The 22108-nt window shown below is 43.0% G+C and overlaps 1 protein-coding gene across 2 annotated transcripts in view; it reads left to right on the top strand.

Annotated features, from left to right (window-relative positions):
* The window catches only part of CTNND2 (catenin delta 2), an 893404-nt gene that overhangs the window by 521317 nt on the left and 349979 nt on the right, over positions 1-22108 (top strand). For both annotated transcript variants that reach the window (XM_034998887.1, XM_034998886.1), the window contains exon 8: positions 20484-20678. In XM_034998887.1, the coding sequence (XP_034854778.1) occupies positions 20484-20678 (195 nt within the window). The remainder of the gene's footprint in view (positions 1-20483; positions 20679-22108) is intronic.

The following is a 22108-nucleotide window of genomic DNA, read 5'->3' as shown; positions in this document are numbered from 1 at the left end:
GCACTTCCCGAGAGTGAGAGCCACACAATCCATGCACCGTCTCTTGCCTCTGCCTTTCCAACCATCCCTCAGATTCAATGCCCATGTTTCATCATGCTCCCTGGTAGGAAAAAAAACAATCAATGTGCCATTGACGATTCTTAATTTTAGAGCTACCATGAACACTTTAATGTTTGCATTATTTGTTCAAAACGCATGCTTTTAAATATTCATTTAAAGATTTTTCTCATGCAAATTGCTGCTGGTGGTTTTTGAGTTTAAAATTACTCTATAGCTCTGCATAAATACTTGGGTGGCAGAAGATCACATTCCCCATTTAGAAATTAGAAAACTATGGCCCAGGAAAGGTGTGGGGACAGACTCTAACATCTGCAAGAGATCCGGAATAATGGAGCTTGGGGACCCCACACCTAATCTGTGTGTTCGATATCATTCCAGACATTATAGAGTTTGAAGCCGTTGGCTTGCTGATTGAAAGCAAGCACAGTTGAAGTCAAGCCTGAAAAATAGCTTTTGGTTGCTCAGGGTTGTGATTTTGGAGATTTGTCAGTGATAACTACGAAGTACAAATATGGGATAGGGAGTGACTTTCACTATTGAATGAGTTAATTCATTCAGTAATTATTAAGCACCTTTTATGTTCCAGCATTGATTTAGACCCTGAGGATACAGCAGTGATCAATATCAACCCAAATCCCTGGCCTCCTTTCAAATGGAGACGACAGAAAATCAGCATGATAAATAGTTTTGGTAGAGTGGCCAGGGAAAACTCTAATTAGAAGGTGACTTTTGAGTGGGTCATGAAGGAAGTGAGGGAGCTGACCATACTAATATGTGGAGAACCGCATGCTGAACAGAAGGAGTAGCAAGTTCCAAGGCTGGTAAAGGGGGTTATGTCTGATATGTTTGCAGACCAGCAAGGAGTCCAGTGGGGGTGGATCAGCGAGAAGGAGGGCAAAGAAATGACATGAGGTCAGCAAAGTGAACAGCCGGGTCGGAGTGAAAGGGAAAGCCTCGTACGTCTTGATGAGGATTTGAGGTGGCTAGCCGTGCCAAATCCATGGGAGCCATTGAGGATTTGGGCCAAGGAGTGACACAAGCTGACTTCATTTATAACAGGGGCTGTCAGGCTGCTGTGTAGAGAAAATATCGTAGGGGATCAAGAGCAGAAGCCAGAATACCGATAGGGGGGTTATTGTAGTAATCTAAGCAAGAGAGCATTATGGCTTGGGTCAGGATGGTAGCAATGGAATTTATAAAAAGTAGTGTAATTCTGGACGCATATATATGGTAGAGCTGACCGGATTGTCTCACAGACCCAACACCCAGAAGAACAGAGTCCCTGTGGGCTGAGGTGGGGCGAGCTGCAGAGGAGTCTAGTTGGATTGGAGGCAGTGCTAGTAAATATTAAGATCTTGGTTTTGAACATGTGCTATCTGTCCACCAGACCCAAAATACATGTGAACTTAGACCGTTGGATTCACAGGTCAGAGTTCAGGGGAGAAGGCCAGGCTAGAGATCAAATGAGGGAGTCATAAGCAGGTGGGCAGTATTTAAGACCATGAAGCTAGAAGAGACCACTTAGGGAGTAAGTGTAGAGAGAAGAGGTCCAAGGATCAAGTGCTGATTCCACCCCCCCCCCCACCGATCTAAAGGTCTGGGAGTTGAGAAGAAGGCAACAAAAGAAAGAGATAGCCAGAAGTGTAGGTCAGTGTCATTTCTGAGAAACCAAGAGAAGAGCGTACCTCAAGGTAGAAGATACTATGCCAAGTGCAATTAAGAAGTCAAGGCAAAGGAAGACTGTTCGATGACATTGTTGAACACTTTCAGTGAAGGATGGTGGGGAAATCCTACTGAAGGCAGAGGGTGGTCCACAAAACAAGGGGAGAAGGAAAACTGGAGACTAAAAATGTGCAGAATGTTTCCAAGCAGTTTTCATTGCTTAGCTACAATTATCTCTAGAGATTCAAAGTTCTGTCTGAGGATTTCAAGCCATCAATTGTAGGGGGCACTTGGTAAAGAACATTCTTTGACATTTTCCACTAGATCTTCCCAGTGGCCAAACTTTTATAAAGTGTGGCCAGAAATCTGGGAGTTCCAGCTCTCTGGGAAAACACCAAATTCAGATTAAACCTAGAAAAGTGTGATTTCTCAAGTGTTAGGTCATCAGGATCTGAAGACCTCTTAGAATGTTTCCTTTCTACCTCCTCCTCCTCCTTCTTGGTATCTCTTTTCACCATATAACGGTGCCTGAGTGGAAACCCAGTTCCGCCTTGCCCAAGGTGTGCATTACACACCTTCTTGAAATTGTTCTCTCATCTGGGGGATCAAAGTAGTATCTCTTTGTCTGATTTAGACATAAATAAGAGAACGTATATAAAGTACTAGCACATTTCCTGGCTCAGTAAAAGTTAATTCATTTTATTTAATAATACCACCATACTAACTTGGCTGTGTATGGAAGAAGTCATTCATTTTTGCTTCAGACACAAAGGAGATCTTTTGAGTCTGAAAACGTATCAGTGTCTGTGTTGGACAGACAGAGATGAATGAGAGATCATCTTTGCCCTCAAGAGACCCAGTTTCGGAACAGATACATGAATGGACAATCTTAACCCCCGTGCTGGGATCCGGTAGATGTGGGTTCTGTGGGAACATCCTGCAGGGACATCTTACCATCGTTTTGGATGTGGGCCACAGATGCTTCCTTGATGTGGTAGCCCCAGAGCTAAGTGGTGTAGACGGAACTAGTGAGGAATGGTAGTTGGAACCAAGTCCAAGAGTAAAGAAGGTGGGGAGTGAGGGGTAGGGAGTGTGATGGGTAGAGAGTGTCGTCAGATCAGGGTTTCCTGAGCCAGAAATGGGTGGTAGAGGTGGTGGGGGAGGGGGAGAGTAGAGAGTAGAAGAGATGAGTAGTAAGGGGCATGTAATTTCGTCCCTTCCTTAGACAGCTGACATGAACCTATTTGCACGTTAAAAACTCCATTGCGGGGACTGAGTGGAGGATAGATTTACAAGAAGGAACAGGCAGGGAAACACTTGGGAAAGCACTGGAATAGCCCATCCCTGCTCCCAGGCCTAGTTGTCGAAACTCCCCCTGCCCCCCACCTCCCCCCACACACTTGTTTTGGAATGTGACAATCATGACTTATACCTGGTAGAGGAAGAAAGCTAAATAAACGGCATAACTAGTTCTTACATTTTCTCTTGACAAATAGGTTGCTTATTTTTTTTCTTTTTGATAGTTTAAAAGTTAAATTTATTCATTTTGTGCATGATGAGTAAAATTATGTTTTAAAGAACCCCATACTGCAGGATAAAGCATTTGCTACATGCCAGGCATTGTGCCAGACACGTTGCAAACTGTATCTCATGTAGTTTCCAACAACTTAAGGAGGTAGGTGTGATTTTTGCCGCATCCTACAGATTTGGAAACTGAGGCTTCTCAGTGAGAAGTTACTTGCCCAGAGTTACTTGGCAAAGTAACGGGGATGTGATTTGAACCTAGATCACTTTGAGTCCAGCTTTTCTATCCTCTTAAACGTACATGGTATTGGGATAGAGGCAGTATATTTTTTGTTAATGAAGAAAAACACCAAGAATATAGAAATACAGTCCCAGTTTTTAATTTATTTAAGTAACTAGTGATTTTGAAGAAGCAAAACTATCTCAAAAATGTGTCAGTAATCCTATTGAATACGACTTTACCAGTACCTATTTTTTATTCACTTTTGTAAAGGAAACAGCATGATCCTTTCATTTTCTGCTTTAGAGCAAAATTAATCCTATTAAAAGGAGAAATCTGAGTTGTAAATAGGTATTAAAGTTAAGTCAAACATCAGAAGCTTATTTTGAGGCAAAAATGAAATGAATTAAAGGCAGATTCTTAACCAGTGATTACAGCCAAAATTGGCTTCGTATGGACAAGAATTTGGTCAAGGCATGTCCGTCTTTAACCTCTGCTAAGTGGACTTAAACTCAATATTTAGAGTGTATCACATATCAGAAATCCCCAATTCCGCATATTTGGTGATTTCAACTCCATTCTTTGACTTGTTAATGATTCCAGGTGCACCTGTTATAAGAAAGAAAGAAGCCCCACCTAATGCCATATAAAAGCTTTGCAGGCTCCACTGTCAGGTTCTCAAAGGAAACATGAATTCTACTCAAATAATGAGCGAGTTTGTTTAACACACAACACTGGGGATGTGGGCCGAACGCAACATGATATCTGGCTGCCGCTGTTCCTTTCAGTCGCCTTTCTCGAAGGTGATCTTTCCTTGCCAGTGGACACTCAATCAGTTTTTGTGAACCTTCTGCTCACCCTTAAGTAAAACAAAAATTTCTAGTTTAGACTCACTAATTTGAATGTGATCAGCCTGTGATATCAATCAACACTTTAATCTTCTTTCAAAGGCAGCGAAGGCTGATTTTTCAACCAACATTTCTGGGGAGGGTTTTGGAGCTAGCCCTCCCTGGGGTCTCCTCCCCAGCCTCTGAAGTTCCATGTCATTCCCTGCTGGCCATGCCCCTCAGGTCCAGCCTCTTCCTCAGAAGCTCTTGCTCTCAGCACTCAGTCCCGGTCCAGGGTATGTTCTAGATCAGCATATAATATAGTCTCTCTCCTGCATGCTGCATTCTGGCATCCTGCACCCAATGTCCCTTCCCTACTTCCACCAACAAAGTGATTGTTCTGTCAGCCATTTGGCCTCTAGAATTCTGGACCCTCATTTTACAAGCAGGGGACTCAAATCCAAGTGGTCCCATGGAAGCCCACTGTCTCCAGGCATTCCCTCCAAGAGTACAGAGACTAAAATGTCTTCAGCAAAATTCCTCTGTCCTGGTGACCTCTGCCTCCATCTTCCCAGAGCCCAAGATGCACAGAAATGGTGATCGGACATCCTTTGTCTATGTCCATGCCAAACTCGCATCCGGGAGACTGTCATTGTAACATCCCATTACAGTAAGTTAGTGGCTGGGTCTGGAACTAAATGTTTGGAATGCTGGGTGGCCCAAAAGGCCTACCTGATGTCTTTTGTGTTGATCCACAGAAACTAATACCTACCCTTCCCTTCCTACCACATGGCAGCCTTGCTAGTTAAAATGGGGCAAACAGGTCTTTTTTGTACCTTTGTAGGAAAGTGAAAATTTTGTGTAGAATTCTGTCAAAGCCTTTCCAGTATCACTGACACTTACATGATTTCAATCATGCTTTAATTTAACTAGGAAAATATAAATTAAAAACATGAGAATGTGTCTTGGACAATGGTTCAAGATGGCATACTCTGTCCATGCATTTGCCTCCCCTCTGTCCAGATCCTCAGAAAAATAAAGTACAGAATTACGACGGGTGAGCCATGAAAGAGACAAGAACACAGAGGCCAGCAGGTGGGTCTCATCAAAAACAAGCCATAAATTTTCTAGAAAGCAAAAGAGATAGGAGTGATGAGCAATTAGAACATAGAATTTCCTCCTGAGAATCTGCTCTGTCAGCATGGCGGAGGTGGACTGGCGGTCTTCGGTGAATTCTTGGACAGGCTCAGTTGTCACGGTTGAGCTGGGGTCTGGGGAGAGCGTGGGGCTAAAGCCAGAGGGATTCCTTGGAACTCAGTGCTTGACACAACTTGAAGTCAGCTTCTTCCTCCCACTCACATACCCTCTTGGCTACCAAGATGGCGACCCTGTGGCCCATGCTTACTCCAAGGTGAAGAGCAGGAGTGGTCTCCTGAAAAAACTGGACAAGCCGAGAAAGTTAGACTCCGGTTTGGCTGCCGTGGCCTGGACAAAATTTGTACCACACAGGCTGTGGGTGGTATGCTGGAACAGGGCTGGGCTGCCCTTCACCCTCTCATCCTCATGCTCCACCCTCCCTGTCAGAAATTCTAACTCAGGGTTATTTAGTAGGAAATACTTCCATTTATGTTGCAGTGGGAGAAACGAATGCCAGGTTTTTCCTTCTCAAATATGATAAATTAGTAGGGATTACTGAGGAATTGGGGAGAATTAGTGGCATGAAAAAAAATAGAAAAATGAACTGTCTCTCAGAAGAAACACATAATTTACAGAATAAAAGAGATTAAAGGAAACAAGGAAAAACTTTAGAATCAGTACTGAGAAGGATTTAAGAAGATCTTGTGTTTATTAAATAAGAACTGCGTGATACGTGAGAGGATCAAAGAACAAGAAAATCTTTATAAGCTGTAAAACTATCACTACCCAAATAAAAAATTTGATAGAACAAGTGGGAAGTAGTCAAGGAAATCGAGTACTCAGATGGTAGCCATATAGGGAAGGAGAGAGAAACTCTGAGAGTAATGCAATAATAATGCATACAAGATACATCCAAGAGATCTAACACATTTTCGGAGTCCGAGAAAGAGAATGGAGGGAAGCAAGCTACCAAAGAAGTAATATGGCTACAATTCCTCGGAGCTGAGGGACTTGTACCTTTATAGGAAATGCCCCATGCTCAGAATAGGAGATTTCCCTATTCCGCACCATGAAATTTCAAAGCACCAACATAAAGACCCTCAGGCCACTGGAGATAAATAAAATAGATGCCTCCTGATTTGCAGTAGCAATACTGGGGGTGGGGGAGGGGGGAGAACAATCAGGTGATGTGCTCAAAGTTCTGGGGGAAAGTTATTTTTTTTTAAGATTTATTTATTTGACAGAGAGAGAGACAACCAGAGAGGGAACACAAGCAGGTGGGAGTGGGAGAGGGAGTAGCAGGCTTCCCACAGAGCAAGGAGCCCCGGGAAAGTTATTTTTAACCTAAAATCTATACCTAGCCAAATTATCCATATAAAGGCAGAATCAAATATTTTCAGTCTTGCTAGTTCTGATAAAATGGATTTCCTACGCCCCCTTTCCTAGGTTACAGCACTCAGTGGATGTGTCCCAGGTGAATAAGGGCATAAAACAGGAAAACATGGTACCCAGGAAACAGTGTATACTCACCAGCAGGATGGTGCAGAGAAGTCTCAGGGGGAAAAAAGATACCTGGACAGTAAGCTAGCAAACGAAGAAAGGTGGGACCCACCACATAAATGGTGACAGACATGAATGTTGGCCTAAGTCCCAAAGAGTCTGGGTAATTTTAATATTTAAGGGCTGAAGAAGTAAAAGAATGAGTTAAGAATAATGAGTTTAATTGTAGTTAAGGAAAAGAGAATTGTTCTTGCATTGCTTTGGGTTCCACAAATACAGAAGGCAATGTTTAAGAACATGGTTGAGGCCAGACAGATAAGGGTACATCTGTTACTGGTTGGTTCCATCAGTTACTTGCTCAGTTACCTTAGACGGTTGAGTTCTATTCAACAAGTCTTCACTGAGCACCTGTTCTGTGCTGGGTGTTCTTTTAGGTGGTGGACACATACCTGTAAACAATAGAGACCAAAGCCCCTGTCCTCTTGGAGGTATAGTCTAATACGGGTAGGATATTCTATAGTAAGAAGAGCCGTGGGGAGGAAGAGTAGGGATGTCAGAGGGTGGGGCAGCCAGGAAACTCTCCTATCTCCATAGATAGGGTGTTTACTGAGCAAACACTTGAAGCAAGGAAGTAGGAAACCATGTGCCTATCTGGGGAAGAATGACCCAGGCAGAGGGACCAGCCAGTGCAAAGACCCTGAGGTGAAATCATGCTTGGCCTGTGTGGGGAACAAAATGGGCCTTCTCTGAGATTGTGTATCCTGTAGTGGGGATAACAATATTGTGACAATTATACAAGACATTACAAAGATCATATAAGATGGAGATCCTTCCTATCCATTGTCTATTAGCATGCCCACCTTAAACGGGCTCAGTGAATTAGAACTGTTGTTACCATGGAGAATCATGGCATCAACCAAGCTCTACTGGAATACCAGATGTAAATAAGATGGAAGTGATAACTCCAGGGGTCTTGTTGGACTGGAAGGAGGATGGGAGTGACATTAGTTCCCAGTGGCTTATAATACTATGTAGTTGTGATATGAGCTATGAGAGAGGCCCAAGGGCTGGATCATCCCCAAAGGGAAGGCACATCCAGATGGGAAGATCAAGAGTTTTTGGTGGAGGCAGCGTTTGAGGTTGGGTTTAACAAAATGCTCTGGTGACAGGTGCAAACTGGAGAAGAGGCATATAGTTTGGGAGGGTCGGGTTCCATATTAGTTATGAATTAGCCGCCAAAGGGGTGCCATGAGTCCTGGTGGCTTTAAGGTAAAGCTAGGGGCACTGACGGTATGCTGATTACACATTGTCCAGGGTCTGCTCTCCTGAATGTACTCTGAGCAGGTATGACCACACTGGGGAGGCACTGGGGAGCTAGCAACAGCTTTGCTGAGAAGGATTTCTTTATCCCACTTTTTAAAATAAAATTTTATTATTATTTTTAAAACTTTATTTATTTATTTTTAAATTTTATTTTATTATGTTATGTTAGTCACCATACAATACATCATTAGATTTTGGTGTAGTGTTCCACGATTCATTGTTTTCGTATAACACCCAGTGCTCCATGCAGAATGTGCCCTCCTTAATACCCATCACTGGGCTAACCCATCCCCCCACCCCACTCCCCTCCAGAAGCCTCCGTTTGTTTCTCAGAGTCCACAGTCTCTCATGGTTCATCTCCCCATCTGATTCCCCCCCCCCCCAATGTCCTCCATGCTATTCCTTATGTTCCACAAATAAGTGAAACCATATGATAATTGACTTTCTCTGCTTCACTTACTTAGCATAATCTTCTCCAGTCCCATCCATGTTGATGTAAAAGTTGGGTATTCATCCTTTCTGATGGCTGAATGATATTCCATTGTATATATGGACCTCATCTTCTTTATCCATTCATCTGTTGAAGGGCATCGCAGCTCTTTCCACAGAAAAAACTTTATTTATTTATTTGAGAGAGCGAGAACCCGAGTAGAGGGAGGGCCAGAGGGAGAAGCAGGCTCCCTGCTTGATCCCAGGACCCTGAGATCATGACCTGAGCCAAAGGCAGACGCTTCACTGATTGAGTGAGGGTGTCCCTCACTTTTTTTTTTTAAATAAGAGGTCATGAGACATTTTTTGAAAGCATAAGTTCTTTGGAAGGCCCTGTAAGCTTCCTTTCGCTTGGGGTCAAGGATCCCAGAAGCTTGCACGTGAATATTTGAGACATTGCTTGGAGGTAGGGTGAGGGTGTGCGAGCAGTTTGAAAAGAAGTGGATTAAAATGGGACCAGTTCTGCTCCCCCCTCCGCCCCCTAAATGAACCTCACGGGCAATTCCCTTTCCCCTCATTGAGAACCAGGGGTCATGTGCAGCCAGATGTTTTGCTGGTCCTGAACCCTGAGAATCCGTCTTGGTTCCTCAGTGCTGCAGATCGGATAGGTGGCAAGTAGAAACAGGTGTTTACCGGGAAACTGCTTTTAGCTATAATATGCCATCAGGGAAGGAAATGACAGAATGCGAGGAAAGACGTGGAGATGCACACACACGGGAATTGGGTCTAGAAGCCGCTACAGATGTACCATTCACTCTTGCGCTTCTGGGCTATTGGCCATGCTGACCGTGTTTTCCTGGCTGGGTCCCCAGCACTCAACAGTGGGGAAAGCCTGGCTGATGTCCGACCCGGGGTGTGGGTTTCTCCTGCTCCTCAGGCAGGGCATTGGAGGTAAAATATTCCTGGGTTGGTTTTCATTGATTACTCCTTTTAGGTCACAGGTGTTGGTTAATTTGAGCAAACGGGCATCTGTGCTCACCACTCACTTTACATGTGAGCATCAACTCAGTGGTGATTGTTCACTGATAGCTTCGTAAATATGATGCTTTTAAACATTTATTTTTGGGCGCCTGGGTGGCTCAGTTGGTTAAGCGACTGCCTTCGGCTCAGGTCATGATCCTGGAGTCCCAGGATCGAGTCTCACATCGGGCTCCCTGCTCGGCAGGGAGTCTGCTTCTTCCTCTGACCCTCCTCCCCTCGTGCTCTCTCTCTCATTCTCTCTCTCTCAAATAAATAAATAAAAATCTTTAATAAATAAATAAATAATCTTTTTAATCTAAGCAACAGGGATTATGTGGAGACCAACTATTTTAGTAGATGCACAAATAACCTTGAATAATTAATAACTTAAAATCTCTCAAAATGCAGTCAATTTGCAACCAAGGCTGCATCAATATCCCTCCTGCCGCTGTATTTAACCAAGGTGCGTTTTGTAGTTTTAAAAAATTTGCTATATATTTACTTCATATATATATGTTATAATACATACAATTTTTTATTGTGTTTTACATATAAATATGACAAAAATTACTATACATACACTTGTATATGTATGTATACATGTAATATGTATGTATGTATTTTATATATATATATAAAATTTTGCATTTCTTGTGGCATAATTAACATGAAATATCTGAAACCTCTAACGGCTAATCCCGAGGGGGTCTATATGTATTTATTGTGGTGCTGTGTATTGCCAAAGAACTGATTTTGATGCAAAGCAGAAAATATCTTGAATTATCTTGCAATCCAGGCAGAGCACTTGAATAGCAGGCCTATGGGCTCCCTGAAGGAACCTAATGAGACCCCTGCATATTTCAGAACTCCTCACCAAGCCTCTTCTAGTAGGTATTCGACAACTACATTTTTCAAGATTTTAGTTTTAAGTAATCTCTACACCCAACATGGGGCTCGAACTTACAACCCCAAGATTAAGAGCCGCATGCTCTACTGATGGAGCCAGCCAGGAACCCTTCAACAGATATTTCCCACTGACCTCTGTAGAGCTAGTTACGGGTGCAAGTGTTACATCCCATTGATAACCAGAAGTCATCCTTAGCATAGAGAGGGAAACACAGAGAGATAGCAGGTTCTCCTCGGAATGAGTGAACCATTAAAAACTTAGCAATAGCTGCCAGAAAGACTCGGTTCAATGCATATGGAACATCTGTAAGATAAAGTGTCTGCTTCCTCACCTCTGAGTTTCCCAGTTCTTTAGAAAGTGGCTTCCTGTATTTTTTTAGGTTGTGCTTGCAGCATTCACAGAGGCAGGGACAGCAGTCGTGGAATGTCACAGGCTTACCTCCAGAGCTAGCAGTTCTTTGTGTGTAGTTCTAGAGAAGACATCATAAAAAACAGATAATGCCTATTCTGTGGGGTCTGTATACTGAGGATCTGCCCAGGATCCTGCAGGTAGAGACGTGGCAGCAAAGGGAACCCAAAGAAAACCATTAATTATTTTGACTGAGTGGACTTTAGCAGTCCCTCAAATTTCGGCTTGCTATGTAAATATCTTCAAATAGATCTGATAGCATTGATTTCTCCTGTTGGGCTTCCTAGATGGTGCCTGGGCACACAGGGGCTATGCTGTCCAGAGGCCCTATGCTCCCACTGAACCTCAAATGATGTCTGCATTTCCTGACTTCAGCCTTTGAGCATCCCTAGAATGGACTGACAATGCAGTAAAGTCAAAATCTCCCTTACAAGATAAGCTTCCCTTTAATAATTGATGCAGAAAAGGGAAGTCTGTATACATTTCTCTTTAGAATGAAGAAAAGACACACACATACACACACACATACACACACACGGGTACTCACTCAGGTCTTAACGCTTGGCTGCTTGGAAGCATAGAATACTACAGTCCCCTCCATGGCTGAGCCAATTAGTTGGTCATTGTTGACATGACCACCAACAGCCCCCATCACCTTGACAGCCTTCTAGCAAACATGTAGTATTTGTTTTGCCCTGCACGAGTCAACACAGATTGATTTCTGTACTGGAAAAGCATCACCTACATCACTACCGAGCCATACGGATTGGTGGTTTAGTAGTAACTTCTTTGGATACAGAGAATGGATGAAAAATGGGGTGGGGGAGTTATAAGTATGCATAGGTCTCATCAGAGGTGCTTTGTATGAGGGGATTAATGTTTTAATAAATGTAACTGGTATTCCAGTGATAATTATGGAGATATAATGTAGTTACTAGTTGGATTCTAAAACACACAAATACACTTATTAAAGCCTTTAACCAGAAAAGAATCAAGGAAAAATTTTAATCCTCCTCAAAACTGCTTATTACACAACATAATGTCTCTTCTCAGACTCTTTTTTTACATGCCAAATATTAGGTCGAGTAAAATGATGAAAATTTAATAAAGTGTTGATAGAAGGAATTTATAAAATGTAAATGTAGAGCATGAGTAATCTGTGAAGCAGTTTACTTGCATTCCCCCCCACCACCATAAATTATGTTGAAAATCAGTGGTATCTTCTTCTGGAATTATCAATAGAGCCTCTCTGGGGGGTGTTAGTAAGATATATAAAGGAGTAGGAGAATGATACAGGGAGAATACATTTTAACTTTGCATTATAAAAGCTAAATAATTTCTGGAAAGGACTTTGTACAGCCTATCTATGGTATAGCTACTACAATCTGATTAAAAAAAAAAAAGGCCTGTGTTTGAGATGCTGGGATGCAAAACATCTTAGTTCATGTATATTGCAAAATATTTAAACCACTTAGTAAAGAAAACTACTTAAGCCCGCTTTTGTCCGATAAAGCCTTTCTCCTTGTCTGTACATTGAGAATTCTGCCTGTGCCCTTCAATGGACACATACAGCAAAAAGTGAAAACTCAGCTTCAGTCCTGAAGACTTTTGGTCTTTTGAAGCCAAAGTTTGTCTGTCCTGCTTTGCATCTCAACAAAAAAAAGATGGGCCAGGAGCACCTTGTTCTGGCTTCCTTCCATGGAAATATCCATAATTATCCATAGTAATTAGGTCCTGAAGCCAGACCACAGATGTACTATTCGTGTATTGCACTGATGGGGTATTGAGAAGCAGCTGTCGAGAAATAAAATGACACTCACTGAATTTTATCCGCCTTGTTGATAGAGAAGAGTATCTATGTGAATATGAGACTGGCCATTAAAAACTCTGGTAAGTGACTAATTAATAAAGCACCGAATCGCAGATTGCTCTGCATCACTAGTTAATTAGGACAATAGATAGTGGTGAGCCTGGCTCCTGGTCTGTTCCACCCAGAACACGGCTGCCAAAACCTGCTCTCAGGGCAGAGATGGGCTTAGACGCAAATTTTAAACAGGAGACCCCTCCTGGGTAAAATTAACATTCACAGATTAAACTTGTTTACAAGTTAATGTCAGAAGACTTTAATTACAAGTCTGAAGTCAAATTATGTCGCCCTTCTGTACAAAGATATTACAATTCACAGTTCACCCCTGCTAATTTTTTATCTGCTCTGTGTCAGCTGAGAAGGACGTGAGGTGTCCGGGTCGAGTGTTTCTGGGAGTCATTTTATCAGCTTCTTTGGGACTATCTCTTATTTGGACGGTTGTGGTTACAGTGAAGTTATTTTCAGAAAGATTCCTAAGTGTTCACAGGATATGTGATTGTCACTGCAAGGACCCCAGCCTCACCTGAGATAGAAAGGCAACCTCCAGCCCCAGTGTCCCTTCCCAGAAATCATAGTGCATCCAACCCAAAGACATTTTCCAGAGACCGACAGAAGCGAGAGGAATGGGAGAGGCAGGAAATGCCCTGCAGTCTATGCGTGTCTACAGTCTGTGAACTTGGAGGGGGGTATTTCCCAACAGGAGGTTAATTGCAGTGCAGTCCCACCTGCAACACCAACTGTCTTGTATTCCTTCTATTTTCAAAGGTACTGCTGCCTTCCTGCAAAGTTCAGAAACTGCACCTTCCTCCAAGTGGAATTACTCCCTCCCACCACATTCAAGAATGGATATTTCTATGAATGTTTTAAATCTCCAGCCTTAGGTGTTCTGCTGAGAACCAGACCTTGACATGCACTCCTCAAGACCCCAAATCTGGCCCCAGATCTACCAGCCAGAGCTAGATCCCTTGTTAGAGACACCCGGGGAGTGTTTGAGCTCTTCTGTCCCCTGGGCCCATCCACTCAGGTCCTAATTCAGTAGTCTGGAGTGGATCCCCAGCCTCAGTACTGTTAAAAAGGCTTCCAGGTGAACGCCACATATGTCCTCCCAGGGTTGAAAAGCCCCGAACTGAACCCTTGCATAGGAGTGCACTGTGGCAGCGCAGGGACCCTAGACCCCCGCTTCCGCAGAACCCGTCAGGAAGCCTAACAATAGCAGCAAACACATTCCAGTCCACCCAGATCCAAAACGTCTGCCTTCTACAGGAAAGATGGGTTTTTTCCCCTAGAAGCGAGCCTGCTCACAAAGGCTTTTACAGGTCCCTTAGTATCTGGGCCTTGGCCACCTAGAGCTAAGATCAGTCACTCTGCGGCAGTGCACGTGGGGAAGCCTGACCCCTAGGCCAAGGCAGCCCAGGGCAGCCAGTACGATGCCCACATGAGGTGGGCAGCACAGCCACACTCGGAAGCCAGGCTCCAGGGTGCCCGCTGAGGCCCCATCAGCATCTGACTGCACCTTCAGCCTGCAGCTTTGCTAAGGCACTCATGCTTGCTTCATAAGGCCGGGAGAATATAAGGAATCCATGTGTCTGTCTCCAGAAGGATGCCGAAGTTGAAGTCCTCTAGCCACCAAGATACGTGTCCGTAGCTAAACCAGTATGCCCTGGCTTCTCAAAGGATGGTCTGTGGACCAGCAACCCCAGCATTGCCAGAGAACTTGTTAAAAATGCAGAACCTCAGGCCCTCCCCCACACCTGCTGAGCCAGAACTGAAATTTTAATCAGGGGACTCATGCCGATGGTGTTTGGAGAAGCCCTGAAATACATGGCTAGTTCATTCGGAGCTACTCTTTATCTACCCTGAAATAAATCAAAAGCCGATAACAAGGACAGGTGCCAAACCACCCTGTTTAGCTAGTGTGTTTCACTAGTACCAGTCCCATCTTAGGCAAGTGTGTTTCCGCAGGCTCTTCTTTAACTTGGAGCTGGGTGTGAGTTTTGCCCGAGTACAGCATCCTCTTGACGGCAGACGCAGAAGCCGCAACTGCAAATAAACAGAGAAACGGGCCATCCTAAGAATGCGAAGATACCAGACATTACTCATTACACCCCGTGACCACTGTCTCGCTACTCTCCATACACCTGCCTGTCACAAAAGGAATTGGACAACAGAAGGCTGTTTTTCTCACAGCTTGGGAAGAAATGCTCGTGGTTGGAGAGAAAATCCAAGAATGAGGGACACCTGCTATTATAGGGGACCAGATCTCATGGGCACATGTATTTGGCCAAGTGATTTTCACTTTTAAGTTATTCTCCGTGTAAAGTATTGGAGCCTCAGTAGATTGCAGTATTTGGTAAAAGGTGTGTTGAGGTTTCATTATTACATCAAGTTGTATTGGAAAGCTCATCATAGAGTGACAGGAACAAATCCTGTGTTTTGTACCTTGTCAGAGACTGCATGAGCGCTTAACTTACTTGTGATAGCAGCAAAGTTTCCATAATATATGAAAATCTAGGATTTATGCAGTCGATGAAACAGGAGGGCATTTTCCAAAGCTTTCCAAAACAGACTTTTCACAGAATCAACTTATATCATCAGATGGCCCTCTTACATTGAAATTATTAAGCTCCAATGCAGATTTTATCATTCATTTGTACAAATTAATACTCTCCCTTCCAAACGTCTGTCTGAAATATGGCTCATAGCCTGTATAGGAAATGTGTTCATATATTTTAACATTTACAACAACTTAAGATGTCAAACTAATTCAGCGAATTAATGATCATTTGCAAATGAAATTTAGCACATGGACTTAACTCAAGATCCATAGGAAGTCCTTTGCGGGTCCTTTGAATACTTAAATTAACTTGTGAATTAGCATAGAAGTAGAGAGTAAGTTTTGGAATTTTGATTTGAGTCAAAAGCAAAAACCAAGAATTAAACAAGTAAGTCTTTATTATGGCAAGGTATTCCTTAGATCAAAGGAATCTTTCAGCAGTTTACTTAACACACACTTACGATAACAGTACTGTTAACCAAAATTGCTTTTTATTTCTAAAAGTGCTTATTTGTTGGTATCATTTTTCCTCTTGAGTTTCATAATGAGAAATATCAAGCCAGAATTTTTAAGTGGTTCAAAATCCACAGAATAACTCTTCCAAGGCCATAAACTCAGGGAGCACAGTGTTTCTACCTGCATGGGCCAAGCCACCTGGCCACGTTGCTCAGGGATATCAGTGTATCAGCAGGGATTAGACTCCCGAAATCAGTATTTGGTGAAGGAAAAGGTACAATGGGAATTTGCGAGGGGAAAATCTGTTCCCATTCCAGAAACCACTGTTCTCTTTGGAAGTTCTATTCTGCCCTTCCGAGATGTAATTTCACTAAGAAACATTGATGTATGAACTAGAGTCACAATTTTTAAGAAACCTGAATGCCAGAGATTTTACTTTGGACTTTTCTTCATAGCTCTTTTTCTGAACACAGTTCTTTGTCAGAAATGAAAACACTTGTCTTGGCCTCCTGTTCACACGCACATTGAGTCGGCTTTCTCCGGCCAACTGACCTTTGCGTCATTTAGGTCTTCATTTTCTCCTTCCACTTCTTTGCCGGTGAGCATCTGAAGCTGGCTCCTGGATTTGAACAGAACAGATCGATGGCAGTATGTCCTTAAGAACCTAGTATTAATATAGCCAAATGAAAACACGCAGATATTTATTTCTTTGCAAAAGCAAGTGAATTCACATTAAAGGGGCATAAATTAGATAGTATAGAAATAAAAGAAGACAAATGGATCCCAGTGAAAACCGGAATGAACTTCTTCCATTCTGTCTGCTAAAGTAATCAGCATAATGTGGTAGTAAATTATATTATTTGAAGAAAGCAAGAAATGACAAATTGAATGTTGCAACACATTAGCTATTTATCTCTTTCTTTTAAACATGCCTATCTCCTGTCTCCCTACTTTATCTCAAACGGGGGTCTCTCAGTGTGATCTCTGCAGTTAGAATCACAAGGTGTGGTGGCACCTGGGTGGCTCAGACGTTAAGTGTCTGCCTTCGGCTCAGGTCATGATCCCAGGGTCCTGGGATCGAGCCCTGCATCGGGCTTCCTGCTCTACAGGAGGCCTGCTTCTCCCTCTCCCACTCCCCCTGCTTGTGTTCTCTCTGTCTCTCGCTGTGTATCTCGCTCTGTCAAATAAATAAAATCTTAAAAAAAAAAAAAAAAAGAATCACAAGGTGAGGTGTTGCCTGTTAAACACACATTGCTTCTCCCTGCTCAGATGGATCAAGTCTGAATCTTTTGGGGTTGTGTCCAGGAATCAGCCTTTCAAAGAGTTTTCCCCAGATTCTTGGGAAAACAAATGAAGATTTGAGAATAATCGTGTTCTAAGGAATGAAAATTCAAAGGCTGTGTGTGTGTGTGTGTGTTTAAAATTTGGGCTGAATCTTCGGTTTGCAGCTCTCATGAGCTTCTTAGGTGTGATCTTCCATTGAATATTCTAACCCCCATTGATTAAAATGTTGTTGCTGGGATTGTGAAATTTTGAGTTAAAAAGCAAATCTGTTCAGTTCTTACAACCAGTTGTTGTCCGAACTCATAAAGGGTCCATACACTAACTGTGTTTCTTTTTAAAGACAATATGGATTAAGTAGGTGCTAATAAAATCACTTCTATAAATATCATGAAATGAATCTCCTACAGAGGGCCTTTGCTCGTACTGCTGGTTCCCTCTGAGAAACACGTGGATCTTCCTCCAGTATGGCTCTTTCTCTGGCCTTGTGAAGGTTTCTGCCGAAATGCCAGATAAGCAAAAAGAACTTTCTTGATCACCTTTTCAAAACAGTATTCCCCCACCAGCACTTTGCTGCTCTCCCCTTACCCAACTTCACTTTTCTTCAGTACCTTTATCTCTGTGCTTACTTGAATGGGATGACTTATTTTCAAGGCCAGGGAACTCATTTGTTTTAAGCACCCTGGTGTCCTCAACTTCTTGAAGTCGCCCACACACCCAGCAAATATGTGTTGAGTGGATGAATCTGTTGATTAGTAAGGACTAACTGGAGCATAGAAACAACACATATAAAATTCAGCATGTAGAAATTTATTTGCACATAAGTCTAGAAGTGATAAATGTTTCATATTGCTGGTCAGAATGAAAACAGTGCCTGCCGGACTCTGACCCAAGGAAGGTGTGGTGTGGAGGAATGAGATAAGCCCTTTCAGCTTCATGATCATCCCCCGTGTCAAGTCTCCCTACAGATCTGTTGCTGGCTTCCTCCTGGATTAGCAAATGTTTGTTAGCTTTAATTTGCAGGTTTAATTTATGCTATATCCCTTTCTAAAAAGGATCGCACCTCTTCTTGGACATTTCAATCTTTCTTTCCCTTTTGGACTTCATTCCTGCGATCTTTGCAATCATCCATTAAAGAGCAACACTAAGGTAGACTTTAAGATTCTTGCTCCTTGCCTAGGACCCTTGGGTCATTAATGTCTGGTTCATAGTGCTAGTACAGATTCCTCATGTACAGTTAATGCTTGTAATAGAAGATTTTCACATGGCCCTCAGATCATGTCACCCTTCAGAAGATCATTGGGTCCTCTTGTTGCTTGTTTTGGGTGTTTTTAGAGACTTAGGGTCGAGGAATGGTGATAAAGTTACAACTCTAAATCTGCCAGGGATGGATAACTCTCATTTAACTCTATAAGATTTGGATATAATGACTGTCTCCTTGCTTTTACACTTGTGAGTCTTTGGCAATATTATCAAAGCCTCCAGAAGAAGGAAGAATTGACAGCAGGAACTCAAGGCATACCATACTTAAATATATTCCTGGAAAATATGAACATGAGATAATATTCAGTGTGATGTTGGCATTTGATAAATCAGATGCAATGAACCTAATTATGCAAAACAGTTATTTTGAATCTATCATTCATCTGAATGCCGTCTAAATCAGAACTTATTTAATTACTAGGAAAGGGAAGTAAGGAACTTGCTTGCTCTATTCCTTCCCTGTCCTCAAAACATTCAGTAATTTTTATTAACACTGAATTCATAGAATTCCCAATAACTGTCTCAGTCATTCAGAGATGCTCTGTTTATTTAAATTGAAAACAACCTGTGAGAAATATATCGGTAAAATGGATTTATCTGCCAGCAATTTCAGAACTTTCGAACGGGTTTTTCCTCAGAGATTCTAGGTGAGAGTGTTAAAACCCTTGGGGTCACGTGATCCTGAAGAAGCGGGGCAGTCACTGAGCATTGAAGAATTTAGCTCTAGCATGACCACCAGAGAAAGCCTTGAACCAGCAGACAGAGAGCGAGCTACCTGCAAACACCACCAAAATCAAGTTATTCCAAAGGCTTGTTGCTTTAGACTGGAATGGAGAGCTCCAAATTCGGGCCATTCAGAGACAGCTGGCAGTTAAATCCCAGCATGCCCTGCGAGTCTCAGCTTTGAAGACTTAGCTGAAGGGTCTCTCCTAGCATCAGCTGTTCGCAGCATTGGGTTCTCGTGTGTGTTCTCCACTCAGCATCGTTAGAAAACCATCTCTCCTTGCTGGTCCCTCGGTGCCCTCCACCCCAGCTGCGTTGGTGCAGGTGATTCTCCTGGCAGTTCGGCCCCTGTGATTCTAACCGTACCTCACGTGAAATACTGCTTCTCAATCAACATCGTCTTGTCTGTGTATCAGGCCAGCCTCTTAGCCCTCACAGAATGCTCTTTGCTCATGTCGGCAGAGGCTTCCTGGTCCACAGCATTGCTTCGAAGCAACACCTCTCCCCATACAACGCAACGAAATGACACAAATAAGGATTCACAAATACTACCAGGCGGGGGATGCGTAGCCTCAACTTACAAATTAAACCAGCTAGTGACGGCCATTTGTACCTTTTTCAGAGGAGGGTAAACTAAGTGCCCGTGCTTCAATTTGGAGGAGGGTAAGAGTAAAAGAAAATGTGACTTGAACTTCTGTTTAAAATCTGCGTATCTCGGGGATTCAGGCCATTGGAAGTCCAAACATTTCAGTTCATTCATTGTCCAGGAAGAAACTGCTGACAAGAAGGAATTCTGCTTCACTTTTCAGGAACAACATCAAGATGGCTTGCCATCATGGTTTATTCATTTGCTCATCATTTTAAATAATCATTTCTGTTGCAAACTTTAAGGTGCAAGGACTCTGGGATAATAAGAGGTTTTTAGGTCTGACTTGTCTGCCCAATTCCTTTAGTGAGGAAGCCAGCCACGTTCGTTAGGCCGAGAAAAACGATGTCTCACTGGCCCTGTGCTGGGTGGATTTATCTCAGAATCATTATCATCCTTACAGGGAGATCAGGTCTGGGAGGTCTGGGAGCCGAGCAAGGCAGCTGGGTGATGCCGATAAGCCGATTAGCTCAACGTATTGCTGCCATTTCATGTTATTCATTTGATTTTCTGCAGATTTCGACATTTCTGGGCAAAAAAACCCCAAAGAACAAATTCAGATATGGCTTTGATAAAGCCAGTTCTGATAAATGTTTCATATTGCTGGTCAGAATGAAAACAGTGCCTGCCGGACTTTGTCGATCGGGGCTCAATGTCGCCTGTTAATTTCTTTCAGCTGGGTCCCGGGCCTCGTATAGCAGCCAGCACAGCCACCTGGGCCCGGAGCTGCGGGCTCTGCAGTCCCCAGAGCACCACATCGACCCCATCTATGAGGACCGTGTCTATCAGAAGCCCCCGATGAGGAGTCTCAGCCAGAGCCAGGGGGACCCTCTGCCACCAGCCCACACGGGCGCTTACCGCACGAGCACAGGTATGTATTCGGGACGCCCCTCAGCGGCCTGTCCACTGGGGGGCTGTGCTCGGGGCCCCATGAAGGGTCCGTGTGTGTGTGTCCGTCCGTGTCCGCGTCATCTCTGCTCACGAGCATTATGACCTGCTTCTGTCATTCACGTCTGTGATGGTAATGAGAGAAAGCAAGTACGACTCATTTAGCTACCTGAGGATATTTTAAATGGATGAAGTTTAATGGGGGTTGTAAGCTTATGTTGTCTAACAGGCAAACTGGAAGAAGGAGTGCTAATTTTTTTTTTTTTAAGATTTTATTTATTTGAGAGAGAGAGAATGAGAGAGAGAGAAATCACATGAGAGGGGGGAGGGTCAGAGGGGGAAGCAGACTTCCCGCTGAGCAGGGAGCCTGATGCGGGACTCGATCCGGGGACTCCAGGATCATGACCTGAGCTGAAGGCAGTTGCTTAACCAACTGAGCCACCCAGGCACCCCAGGAGTGCTAATGTTTTGTATGTCATCATTCACATATTTAATGAATGTAAGTACTCCCAACAAAGCACTGTTATTATACAGGACATAAAAGGCATGTGCCTAATGCAGGTAAGTGTTCTTTAATGATAGCCTACCTATTTGGCAAGCTTGGGGAAAATGAAGCGTATCTTGTAGGGCAAACTGAGAATTCACTTCATAGACTCTATCAGGCTGAATCAGATGAAATTATTATTTAAAGGTCGAATATCGACAGTTGCATACGATTCAATCAACCGCAGAACTCACCTGGGTTAAATATACATTTTTAATTGAACACAGCCACAGGCTGCACGAAGAAAGGCAAGTGTTTTCCAGAATATGTAGCCATTTGCAAAATAACTGGTCAAATGTCATAATTAAATGTGCTAGAGAGCATTCATCTAACTACGAAATTGATATAATTAAGATGTTGAGAACTACACTTATTATAAAGCCTCCCATTGCTAAGTAAACTTAGAAAATATGATGCTGCTGGTTTGCACACAGCAAAGCTCTGTCCCTCACTTCAAATGACCCGTGTTACCCTCGAACAGAGCCTCAGGCGTGGGAAAACTGAATCTCTAGTCCAGAACTTGGCACACGCCTCCCTGCATCTTCAGACCACGGTAACTTCCAGTTACCACAAAGTAGAGCATAGCAATTTTGTTAACTGCATTATGATACTAAATTACACGTTTTGAAATCCAGGCCAGCAAAGTTGCTTTTATGGTTGATTATTGATATGTACATTTCAGTATTTTACTGCATCATAAGAAGAAAGGCACAAAATGCTTTCTTTTATTTTTGACATCATAAATGCCATCCAATGTTAATAATACGTATCTTGGTTCAGACGCAGAAGAATACCCATTTATTCTTCTGCCACAATTCTCTCATCACCAGCCTGCTAGAAACCACTCCTGTCTGAGGTTGGGCTATTTT

This window comes from Mirounga leonina, unplaced genomic scaffold, assembly GCF_011800145.1.
Source record: "Mirounga leonina isolate KUSES-001 unplaced genomic scaffold, KU_Mleo_1.0 Mir_95, whole genome shotgun sequence".
Taxonomy (NCBI): Eukaryota; Metazoa; Chordata; class Mammalia; order Carnivora; family Phocidae; genus Mirounga; species Mirounga leonina.
This window is presented reverse-complemented; position numbering and strand designations above follow the sequence as displayed.